At 32.8% G+C, this 13,035-nt stretch overlaps 1 protein-coding gene across 1 annotated transcript in view; it reads right to left on the bottom strand.

Moving 5' to 3' along the window:
* LOC143225906 (voltage-dependent calcium channel gamma-7 subunit-like) overlaps positions 1-13,035 on the bottom strand; it is a 28,737-nt gene continuing 15,702 nt past the window's right edge. The window contains exons 3-4 of the mRNA XM_076456103.1: positions 12,430-12,570; positions 1-2,254 (exon numbers count right to left, since the gene is read on the bottom strand). Coding sequence (XP_076312218.1) covers positions 1,731-2,254; positions 12,430-12,570 — 665 coding nt within the window. The 3' untranslated portion in view covers positions 1-1,730. The remainder of the gene's footprint in view (positions 2,255-12,429; positions 12,571-13,035) is intronic.

Raw genomic sequence — 13,035 nt, forward strand, 5'->3', positions numbered from 1 at the left:
TACCAAAGGCACCGCATTAACAATTGTTGTAATCTTAAAATATACTATCTGACGCTTCTTTCGAATTAATTGTTAAAGCAGCCATATTTAGTAGTAACCGTTGTGTTGATAAGTATACAGTTTGAGCAGTGAAAGTGTAGATTCCATTGTATTAGTGCACAATAACAGTAACAAAACAGAGAGATGGTTGAAGCTGGGAATATATTAAATGTGGTCAGTATAACAGTTTATATTATTGCCTTATTCTTCTTTGTCTTGGCAGTTTGCAAAGTAAGAAAAGTCCATCTTGATCTTCCCACGGTCAACCAATGCTACCAATCTTTTGACCAATACTTTGTTTAATCTTCGGGCCTAAGTCGGGTTCAGTGTGAAGAAAACCATAAATCAAGGAGGCTTGGGAAATATATTACAAATGCCTGTCTGGTTGGGAACAGATAATCACCAGGACGAGACGGGCCGGCTTAGCTTCTCAAATTTGGCCTTTATAGATCTCTACGATATAGCAGTTGTTTCGTTAAAAAAAGATGAGACCGAAAAGATCAGCTAAAATGTCATGCTGTTTAGTGTTTTATGATATAACCAGTTATGTGGTCATCAAGTATGTAATGAGATGTAAACCCTTACCAGTGGAAATCCTCTTCCTATTGGTGAATGTGAACAGAAGAAGAAAAAGTATATGCATTCTCAATAACTAACGTATTTCTGATAGATTTGGGGGTTCCATGACCTTGAAGGCTTTGAAAACCATAGCATAAAACAGGGAATATTATAGATGATTTAAATTCCCTCAAAGAAGCGAGAGCACTAACTATGCTTGCCTTCCCTAATTTAACAGCGATAGACTACAGCTAGTTTACGAATAGTGCTATTAATCCTCATATTATAATGCCTCCACAGCAGAAAAGGCGAGCATATCTGGTGGGATGGGGATTTCAACCCGTGACCCGCAGATTGCGAGTTGAGTACCCCAGCAACCAGGCCAATTTGATTTGGCAAAAAAAAAACCTTTATAATGAAGTATTGATGATCTCTTACTGACCTGATGATATTCACCTAATCACCACCTAAGCTTTGCTGCCTGATATGAGTCAACGCGTTTCATGTTATACCTGGGTTTTTAGTATATTACTTTTATATGTTATCACGAAGGCAAATAGTTTTCTGGTAGCTTATGATATCTCGAAACTGGAAAGTGCTGAATCCAGTATTGATCGTAATTTAAATAGTGCTAATTAATACTACACAATTTATATCTACACACTGAAACAACAATATTAAATTATATCATCAAGTTTAACGCTTTTAATATGAAATGAAGAAACCTGCTATAAACGAATATTTTGTTGATTATCATTTGACTGGCGTGTTTCTATTGGGAAGACAGTGTTTTTCACCTGATCATGCAGCACTGTTCTTAAAGGATACTTTATTGTACACAAGCATTTTACTCTAGTGTTAATAAACCTTAAGAAATACCATGTTTATATAATAATACTAATATTTAGGAAAGTGTTAAACCTGAATCACAGGCTTTATGAGTCAATAGAAACTAGACGAAAGACATCACCACTAGTTAACGTGAGAAATAATGCTAATTCTAAACATATGATAATTAAGACATGCGAAAGAAGACTACATTAAGTCTATTGAGGAATCAACACGTAACTAAGCAACATGCTTTGTTTCTGGCCTTTTCTGGTCAAATTTTCAATCTCTAGAGTAAATTCTATTCAAACAACTGTGGATCGTGGAAAATCATCGTACAACATTTCTCTGGAACATTCCTTATAGACATGAAAATCTGCAGTTGTGGACATGGTGTTACAAGTTATATCACGAGGAAGACGTGGGAAGTGGTGACATTTTAAATCCCGCATAGATACTGAAAGGGGTACTCCATTATTTGTAACGTGCCCTCTGGAAATAGGCGAGCAAAATGACGTATCTTGTGGATAACCTTGCGTAGAATGATATCGAGTTGTAAGTTTGTCATCATCAGGCAAAACAAAGTCAAAATATTTCATTCTGTCGTTTTCTTTTTTGAAATCATACTTGTACCAATGGATATACAGAGAAATTGCAAATATTCCAGACAACTCACACAACAGGATACCTGTCACAGCTAAGATAAAACAATAACCGTAACGGTAGGTCAGTAATGGTCCTTGAAACGATGACTTGGACTGAAGCTTACTGCCAACTTCAGCTTTAAAACTTGATATGTAAATGACGACTCCCATTAAGATGAGAAGACCTTAAAATAAAATATGTATACATAATTTATTAAAAAAATATACACTCGTAATTTGTTCAGCACATGTTTCAATGATAAAATTTATTTTATAATAGCTGCTCCAAAGTTTGGTTCATAACTATACAATATGAATTAAATACAATTGTTGAACTTATCATTACCTTTAACACTAACATTTACCTTCCCTTTTTTTTGTAGAATTACAATAGATAATAATTTTAATCCTAAACTTGGAAGCGTAAGACAATTCACTCGCAAAACAAATTATAAAAATTTAAAATAATATTAAGATATATAAATATGTACTCTAAGAGTTTAAAGTAAGGTTTTTGAAGTCATATTAAAGCTGTAGAAATGCCCTTTAAACAAGATAAATACTCTATGGCTTGGTATACCAACATTTACTTCAACATAACATATAAAAAGGCTTAAAATAGCCTGAACATCAAATATTATATTTAAAGAGTAAATATTTTGACACCTATGAAAACCGAAAAAAATTGTTCTCAAAATATGTTAAGTAATATTGATACTGTAAAAATTACACATGGTAAAATATATGAATAAAATCCTAATAAAGCAGTGGTTCCCAACCTTTTTTATGCCCCGCACTCCTAAAAATTTTTAATATGTTGTCGCACCCCTCACAGTAGTCATTTATTTAAGAATAAAGGTGAAGGTGGCCAAAACAAATGTTATCTCGTACCCCTGGTTGGGAACCACTGTAATGGCCCGGCATGGCCAAGCGTATTAAGGAGTGCGACTCGTAATCTGAGGGTCGCGGGTTCGCATCCCCGTCGCGCCAAACATGCTCGCCCTTTCAGCCGTGGGAGCGTTATAATGTGACGGTCAATCCCACTATTCGTTGGTAAAAGAGTAGCCCAAGAGTTGGCGGTGAGTGGTGATGACTAGGTGCCTTCCCTCTAGTCTTACACTGCTAAATTAGAGGCGGATAGCACAGATAGTCTTCGAGTAGCTTTGTGCGAAATTCAAAAACAAACAAACCAAACCACTGTAATAGAGTATGAGAATAAATTATTTTAAAAATATAATTTTCTGGTGCAAGCACTTAATGTTTTAGGTTTCATGTAATACCAGAGCTCACTCACCCTTAAAGCAATATAGAAGGACCTGAACACATAATAATAATTCAGTATCATTCTAAAGATTTCTGAATGAAACTGAAGAAGAATGTATGATAATGTGTAAGTCACACTATATCTGATATATCCAGTGGCGTCAAGGCCTTTCACCTAATATCAGACTGGCTGAAGTACATCCGATATCACCTAATATCAGACTGGCTGAGGTATATCCGACACAGTAGTTGTGCATACGTTGTCTTTATTATTAAACTGAATGAAGAACAACTGTTAATAATTTATACAAGCCATTTACAAACGTAAAATAGAAATTAATAAGACAATATTATTTATTTAACACCAATTACTTAATGTTTATTATAGTTGACTGAATACAAAAAATATATACTATTTATAAATATTCAATAAATCAGTGTTAGATTCAGGTTTTCTAATAGTTGCATCAGAAGTGAACAGTTGTTGTTTTGACTCTTTAATCATATATTGAATATCAAAGAAAAAAAACACTTTTAAACTTCATTTAGATCCAATAAGTAGAAAACTTTACTACAACATGGTTTGACTAAAGTATTCCAAACATTTATTTGTCCACTCAATTCTGTACTAGCCTCTCAATTACAATGTCCCCTATTTCATTCACATCTGAGGTTTACAACGCTAAAATCAGGGGTTCGATTCCCAACGGTGAACACAGCGGATAGCCCGATGTGGCTTTGCTATAAGAAAATACACACACACACACACAGTTACGAACTAGCGCCCTATACGTGTGTTCAATAAAAATTATATATATCAAAATCTACTCTTTTCAGCATATTCTTGGGAATCAAAAATAATCGTAAATTGATCTGATAATTAACTGTTTTAGAGCCCTAAGAACGTTTTCTTTCTTCTTGGTGTATTGAACAGATCCCTACAAATAGGCTATTCCAATTTGATTAATCATATTACAATAAATTATAACAGAAACAGTCGCAGAAATCAGATGTCGTAATGAAATTGAAAGCATTTTGGAGACCTTCTAATAAGTGTGTAAATAAAACAAAAAAGTAGAATAAGAGAACCTTCAGTTTTGTAAAATGGAAACTAGCATAAAAAATATTAAAATATGAACTAAAGACAAGGAGAAACATTTAGAAACCAACTGACGGAGAATGACAGGAGAGATGACCAACATTGTGAGAACATTTGGAATAATTAAAAAAATACCATCAATCAAAAACACAATGGTATATAAACAAAAATATTGTGAAAATACTTATGCTTGTTCATCATTACAGTGGATACTAGTGAAGGAGCCATAAAGAGAACAATAGACAAGTTTGAATGTGTACGAAGTTTTGTTGAAACGATTGATTTCAGATTATTAATTACTCAAAAGTCTGCAGATGACAAAGCTGTCATCATATAAGAAGATCAATTAGACACTAATTTCGAATTGAAGTTCTGGATGATAAGATTGAGATAGATAGAAGAGTGTGTGAAGACAGAAACTACTGTTAGGGGGCTAATGAAAATACAATAAAATATTCTGTAAAAACAGCTCAAGATGTGATATCAGGATATCTCTTTCAGTCAGTTTTCAAAACCCTCAGCCGAGACTACACGTTTCCCTACAGTCACGTAACTTAGAACAACAACGTCTGCATGGTCTACTCCATTTAACACAGACTTTTCTCATGAAACTATTACTAGATATGCTATGACACCCTACAGACATCCCTCGATTTACGAATATTCAGAAAACGCCTGGCATGGCCAGATGGTTAAGGCAGTCGATTCGTAGTCCGAGGATCACGGGTTTAAATCCCTGTCACGCCAAACATGGTCGCCCTTTCAGACTTGGGGGCGTTATAATGTGACGGTCAATCCTACAATTCGTTGGTAAAAGACTAGCTTAACAGTTGGCGGTGGGTGGTGATGACTAGTTTCCTTCCCTCTATTCTTACCCTGCTAAATTAGGGACGGCTAGCGCAGATAGCTTTGTGCAAAATAAAAAACAAACAAACGAATATGAGGTTTACATTTTTCCAGTGTAACGTAATTAGCTTTTATTTATTTCGATTTTCATTCACATTTTTCGCTATAGCATACATTTACGTAAAAGTCGTTAGAACATTTTGCCCTATGAAGGTCACCAATAATTACCATAGTTCCTGACCCAAACTTTTGGCTACAGTAACATAATATTTTCTTCTACTATAACGTAAGACAAATGCTATTACATTTAAAATAAACAAAAACCTTAAAAAAAAAAAAAACATTTTTATTAATAAAATACAACATGTAGTGTACTGTAATAGCCAAGAAGTAGTTACTTTTTGCTTGTCAAAGTGACGGGATGATTGTTTGTTTTCAATTACGCGCAAAGCTACACGTGCGTTATCCACTCTAGCCGTCCCTAATTAACAGTGTAAGACTAGAGGGAAGACAGCTTATCATCACTAACCATCGTCAACTGTTGGGCTACTCTTTTACCAACGAATAGTGGGATTGACCGTCACTTTATAACGCCCCCACGGCTGAAAGGGCCAACATGTTTGGTATGACAGGGATTTGAGCTCACGACCTTTAGATTACGAGTCAAATGCCATAACCATCTGGCCATGCCGGGCCGTAATGTTTGTGATGTAAGAATGCTTATAGGAGGCGCTAGGTAGAAGCTGATAACTAGCGAAAAACAGAAAAAACACTTTTCTTGACCATCTCTGCTGGATCTACCCAGTGTATCTGAAGAACAAATAATAGTAAAATTAAATAAATACACTTCCAATGTGTTATACCTATTTTCCTACAGAGGAATTTAAAACAACTAATAGGATGACAGGAATGGGGAGAACAATGACAGCAAACTGACAAAACAAAAATTGTGTTCTGCAATGTTGACAACTTGATACAGACATAACGTAAAAAAATATACAACGAAATCGATAACAAAGGTATGTGAAACAAACAAATGCAAAATAATTCCCAGGAAAAGATGAAGCTTCGTCACATTTATGTATTGACTTACTTTAGGATAAAAATTACGAGACTAGAGAATAAGAGTTACTATAGAAGAAACGCAAATGCTTTGTTATCGTATTCCTGATGTATAACAAACACGAGAGAGGAAACAGTAACAAACTGTAGAATATTTCAAGAATTTCGTTGAGAGATAACTGAAAAGAAGAACGAGTTTTGATTCGTTTAATTGTTTAACAAACCACCAAACTTCTAACTACATAAAGAAAAACAATCATTTTTGAAAGCTAATGTCACATGGATCATCATTCTTTAGTAGCTGATTGATTATTGTCTGTTTGTTGTTTTTGAATTTTGCGCAAAGCAACTCGAGAGCTATCTGCGCTAACCGTCCTTAATTTAGCAGTGAAGGAAGGAAGGTAGCTAGTCATCATCATCCACCACCAACTCTCGGGCTACTCTTTTACCAACGAATAGTGGGATTGATCGTCACATTATAACGCCTGCACGGCTGAGAGGGCCAGCATGTTTGGTATGACAAGGATTTGAACCCATGACCCTTGAATTACGAGTCAAATGCTCTAACCACCTGGCTATGCCGGACCGTAATGTTTGTAATGTAGTTTATTGTTTGTTTGTTTTTTAACACAAGACCACAGATTCAGCTAGAGCGAAAAATGTTAACAATCATTCATTTGTTTCAAAAGAAGATAACCTCAACAAGTGCATTAACTTATAAACTGCTGAAGACAAAAATTAGTTGACACAGATCTAACCACAAATACGAGATTGAAAAGAGAACATATACGTGGTTGACTATTTAAATGCAAGTGTGTTCACAGAAAAGATAACAGTTGTAACATGTGTAAATCAACTGTTAGGTATTGTACGTTTCAAATATAAAACACTTCAATCACTAGACATATGGTCTTTGTTTACTCTTTCAGTTGTATTGTGTATTTAACTGTATGTTACAACAAGATTGTAATGATGTATATCAACATTTTCATATTTCGTTCAACAGGTTAATATGTTGAGGTGTTAAGCATACTAAAATTAGTTATTGCAGTTATATGTTATTTTCAAACAACTTTTATAATAAATCCACGAATCGTATGACATTCGTATGTCCAGTAATTTAGTGGATCATATTTCACACACTCACATCAAAAACAAACATTTATTTCTTCACAGTAGCCGAAAACGTTCTGTAAACACCGTTGAAGATTTGGGTCTTCAATATGACTTGTATTACCCCTCTTTAATGAGATAGTTACGGTTGTATTAACTACCTCTAATTAAGTAAAAAAACCAAAAAACAATATTCCACACTAATTAACATTTTAAGATAGACGTAGGGTTTGAAAGTTTCTTTGTTTTTGAATTTCGCGCAAAATTACACAAGGGCTATCTGCGCTAGCTGTCTCTAATTTTGCAGTGTTAGATTAGAGGGAAGGCAGCTAGTTATCACCACCCACCTCCAATTATTGGGCTACTCTAACGAATAGTGGGATTGATCGTGACATTATAATGCTCCCACGGCTGAAAGGGCGATAGTGTTTGGTAGGACGGGGATTCGAACCCGCGACCCTTGGATTACGAAGTCACCTAGACATGGGGTTTGAAGGTCATGTGTACATTAGAGACAATTCTTATGATTTGAATAATTCATTTAAACATCAAGCATATCTCATAAGGTAATAAATGTATATTAGACAATGTAGTCTAAGCACCAAAAACACGAACATTTAAGCATGTTTGATAAGGATATTATTGTTATAAGCCATGTTCTTATTGTTTTCAATTCAAACATTTGTACTATTATTATTTGTTATTTTTGTTTTTACTTAAAATGAAGTTTAACTCACGCTATGAAAGCATAGTTTAGTTTCTGAAATTTTATCAGTAGTTTTAGAGCAGCTTCAGCAGTGTAAAATGCGAGCTAGGCTAGTTTGAATAATTACTAAAGACTGAGCTATAGGATGAAGTTAATGAATTATTGAATGGGTATATGGTAGCCTCTTATTAAGTCTGTAACTGGTGTAAGGTATTTTTATAACTGAGTTTTATAAACCCTGAATGTTTAGTTGCAATGAAGTGTGTAAGAGATAAAACATTATGAAGTAAGTCGTATAAAACAGCATAACCTGTAATCAAAAATAAAATATGGATGCTTTCGCTATCGTTAAATGAACTTTAACAGAAAACTTACAAGAAGTAGATAAAACATTAAAAAAAAATAGTGAATCCAGATTAGAAGTATTGCAGGCTATGTATTTAAACTTAGACTCTTGTATATTTCTTTATTCATAAGAAATATTAACATAGTGTGATAGGGGTGGACACCTGACTAAAGTCTTCATTTTTCATAGTTTAGAAAACTATTACAGTATTACAAAATGAGAATCAGGCTAGAGCAGATGGTTATGGATTTGTGAATCTGTTGTAAGGGATTGAGCAGATGGTTATGGATTTGTGAATCTGTTTTTAGGGATTGAATAAAATTTGAGCTAAGATGTTTTGGTTGTCATCAGTTACTTGAGTTTTGTGTTTCGACGAGTTAACAGATATACGAGAGAGTGTCATGTCTGCAAAGGAAGTCAGCAAAGGAAGTTTTATTTTTATATTAGTGTCTATTATGAACTTTGCCTATTAGTGAGGATTAGTAATGTCAATTAATAGAACTTTTCATAATCGAAGAAATAAAACTATTAAACACTTTTGTTATCATTAACTGGACTTAAATTTGCATCGTTTTTTTGTTTTAACTAATAATTCGAAAGAACCAATTCAACAATATAAACCGTTATGACTAATTTATAACACTATCTCCTAAAATAACTGTAAATTGCAAGTCAGCTGTAGATATAAGAGAAAATTTGATTCTTCAGTTAGGTTTCCATGAATTACCTAAATAACAACAAACTTTTTCAAAAATTTAGTATAGTTAAAACAATTCTTTAGATGATTGAGAATTTTTTCCATGCTTAAATAGCTTTCAAAATAAACGTTAGTAAATCTAGAGACAGTTAAATAATGACGCACTGAACTAACCAGATTTCGAAATATGTTAAATATATATAAGTTTAATCATCTATGAAAACAAAATATCTTGATTGATTCTAATGGTAATTAGAAAAGCGATGTACTTGAAAAGTATATTTTATATATCTTTTAATTTTAATAAGCTTTGTTTCACTTTTATTGCATTTGTGCACGATCTTACTAATATATATATATCTATAAACGTTATATACATAATAGTAGTTTACAATTTAATTCATAGGTGGCACTAGAAATATTCAATTGAAATAGAAAGATCACGTGCCTTGATACTATATATTTTTGTTCATATGTTAACCAATCAATATGTCAGTCAATCTCTGATTTAATTTGCAATGGTATTAAAAGAGCTTGCTTTAAAAACGATCACTTATTTTTTAAAGTTATCATATAATCCCTCCGTTATTAGAATTTGAACTCATGAGAGTTAAACAACACGCTGGAGTCACTGTATAAAATTCATTGTTGTTTGTTTGTTTGTTTTGAATTTCGCGCAAAACTACACAAGAGCTATCTGCGCTAGCCGTTCCTAGTATAGAAGTGTATGAAGGGAAGGCAAATAGTCATCATTACCCATCGCCAACGTTTGTTTTGCTCTTTTTATCAACGAATAGTGGGATTGACCATGACGTTATAACGCCCCTACGGCTGAAAGGGAGAGCAAATTTGGTGTGACGGGGATCCGAACACGCGCCTTTAGATTACAAGTCGAGTGCCTCAACCACTTGGCCATGTCGAGCAAGACCCGTTATTAAGAAATATGATCACTGAATTAAAAATAAATATTATGAAAAAGTCCGAACAGTACTAGTATTTGTTTATGTATAAATATACAGGGTGAGCCAAAAGTAGGTGGACAGTAAAAAAACCTTTATTTAGAGATCACGTATACGTACAACTATGTGTAATAAGACAATTATATTAATGAAAATAAAATGTTATTTATTAACAAATGCTCAAATTGAGATTTCCAATACTCTTTTAACACTCATATTCTTTTATCTGTATTTAAAGTATTTGACATTATGGGTTCTATTAACAATCTAAAAAAAAGAAAACAGATTAAATTAAAACAAATGTAATTATACAATTGTAATTATATAACACAAATAATATAGTTGCAACATATTTATAATATACAATTGCATTAATATAACCGATACATAAACCTATTCCAAATGTTGTCCACCTACTTTTGGCTCACCCTGTATACACACACATTGTTATATAATATAATGTGTACTGATCTTGAATTCTGCAACTTCTTTAACATAATGAATGATACACATTGCAATGTTGGTATCTGTGAAATATATCGGATAACAGTTGTTGTTATGAGATAGGCTAGATTTTTTTTAAGAATCATATAAGGAGAGTTATACACATTTTGAACACAAAATAATTTTTTTCTGTCTTGTTTGGAATCGAGCACAAAGCTATACAATGGGCTATCTGTGCTCTGCCCACCAAGGGTATTGAAGCCAGACATGTTTCTGTGCCATTAGGGTTTTTTCCTGTTACTTCTTTAGAGACTGTAAGAAATAATACACACTTTTTAATAATATTATTATCTATTTCTGTTGAAAATGATTATAGTAATTATAAGGTTCCTTTTAAACCAGGTATATTAAATTTACCCAGTGTATGCGTTGTAAAATTAACATAATGCTCAATAATATTAAATATTCCACTTCCTTTTTCATTATTTCCGTTGTGCAAGTGCTCTAATGATGTTTAAAATTATTTTATTATTTATATATATTTGGCTTGTACAAATATTACATATTTTTCTGTATACCAATTATAAAGTGCGACCTTTGTGGGGTTTGTTTGTTTCTTTGTTGTTTTCGTGCTTTCTTTGAGGTAGGGGATTAGAGTCCAGTGTTACAGGGAATTTCATTGAACAAAACAAAATTATCTGACACATCATATATATACGAGTAAGATTTATTAGAGTTAACAGAAACTGTTTAATTCAGTTTTGCTGGTTATAAAGTTTAACTTTATTTTGGAATACTTTCTGAATTAATATAAACCTATGAAAATTATTTTGCACTATTGAAATTATATGAATTTAAAAGTAGACCAAACAACCTAAACGGATTGAATTTCATGAGATATTATTCAGATAATAGTTTAAATAGGCCCGGCATGACCAGGTGGGTTATGGCGTTTAACTCGTAATCCGAAGATCGTGGGTTCGAATCCCCGTCTCACCAAACATGCTCGCCCATTCAGCCGCGGGGGCGTTATAATATGATGGTCAATCCCAATAATCGTTAGTAAATGAGTAGCCCAAGAGCTGACGGTGGGTGGTGATGACTAGCTGCCTTCCCTCTAGTCTTACACTGCTAAATTATGGACGGCTAACGCAGATAGCCCTCGTGTAACTTTGCGCGAAATTCGAAAAAACGAACAGTAGTTTAAATACTGTTCTCTGCGGATTAAATATTGATTTTAGTTTTATCGTGCAACTTATCTAAGGAATATTTAGCCAGTTTGTTATACAGTATTTTCGTGATTAAGTTTTAACGTACTTTTCAAATTATATTTATATTTGGTCTGTATGAATAGCTTACTTTGACCAGAAGTTCTAAACGCGCCATGCTGGTTTTGTATAATAATTTATTTAACAATTATTTTAATATTTTTAAACACTGTTTAAAAGTTTTGAGATAACCATATTTTTAAAACTGGTTTGTTGTTACGAAATTCTTCTTCCGAATTCAAAATTATATTTAGTAAACTAAATAGTTGCAGTTTGATTTATTATTTGAATATTAAGAGTTGTGTCTATGTTTTCCATGGTTTTAACACAAAAACTTCAAAATACAGAGAAAGCAAATGTATGAGTTCTGTTATTTTATTTTAAATTTTAATCAGAAAAAAACCTAAACAATTTGGTTTATGCTGAATGGTAGTCTATAGAAATGGAATACTAAATTTGGAAGTTCAGGTCTTTATTTGAAATGCACACGTGCCATATTTTGTTTTTCTCCAATAGGTAAACTTAACATATCTTACACAAGCTAGTTATGTTCTCACCTGAGATAACAAATGAAATTCCTCCCGCAAATATCAGAACTCGATGTTTTTTGATAAATTGGCCCAATAGGAAAAGGAGTTCCCCAGCTGTCAAGGTGAACGAGCTCATAAAGATGAAGGTGGCAGCTCGCTTCATCGCATCTGAAGAGATAGCGTTAACAATTACTATTGTTGTTGTCCTTATTTTATCAATAAGCTCTTCGAATACATACATACCTAAATACACACATATATGTACACTTATATTAAGAATAATAGAAGCGAACAGGAATAAATTCAGTAAAACAAATTAAAGTAAATTTTATTACCTTGTAAATACAACAAAAATTAGAATGGATTTTGACTTTAAAATAAATTTATTAATATAATATGATGGCGTAATATTTGTTTACCGTAATATAAAATGTTTAGGTCGTTATTTGAAAACAATTGGAGATACAATAATATAGTTTTTGACGATTGATATTCTCATAAAATACTAAGTTAATTTTTAAATAATTTTCTTGAACTTTAAAATGTAAGTATGTAAATAGAAAACTGATATCCTGCTATTTTAAAGAGTAATTAATATATTGATATAACTTTAAGGACACTGGAATTAGATAT

Source organism: Tachypleus tridentatus, chromosome 9 (genome assembly GCF_004210375.1).
Source record: "Tachypleus tridentatus isolate NWPU-2018 chromosome 9, ASM421037v1, whole genome shotgun sequence".
NCBI lineage: Eukaryota > Metazoa > Arthropoda > Merostomata > Xiphosura > Limulidae > Tachypleus > Tachypleus tridentatus.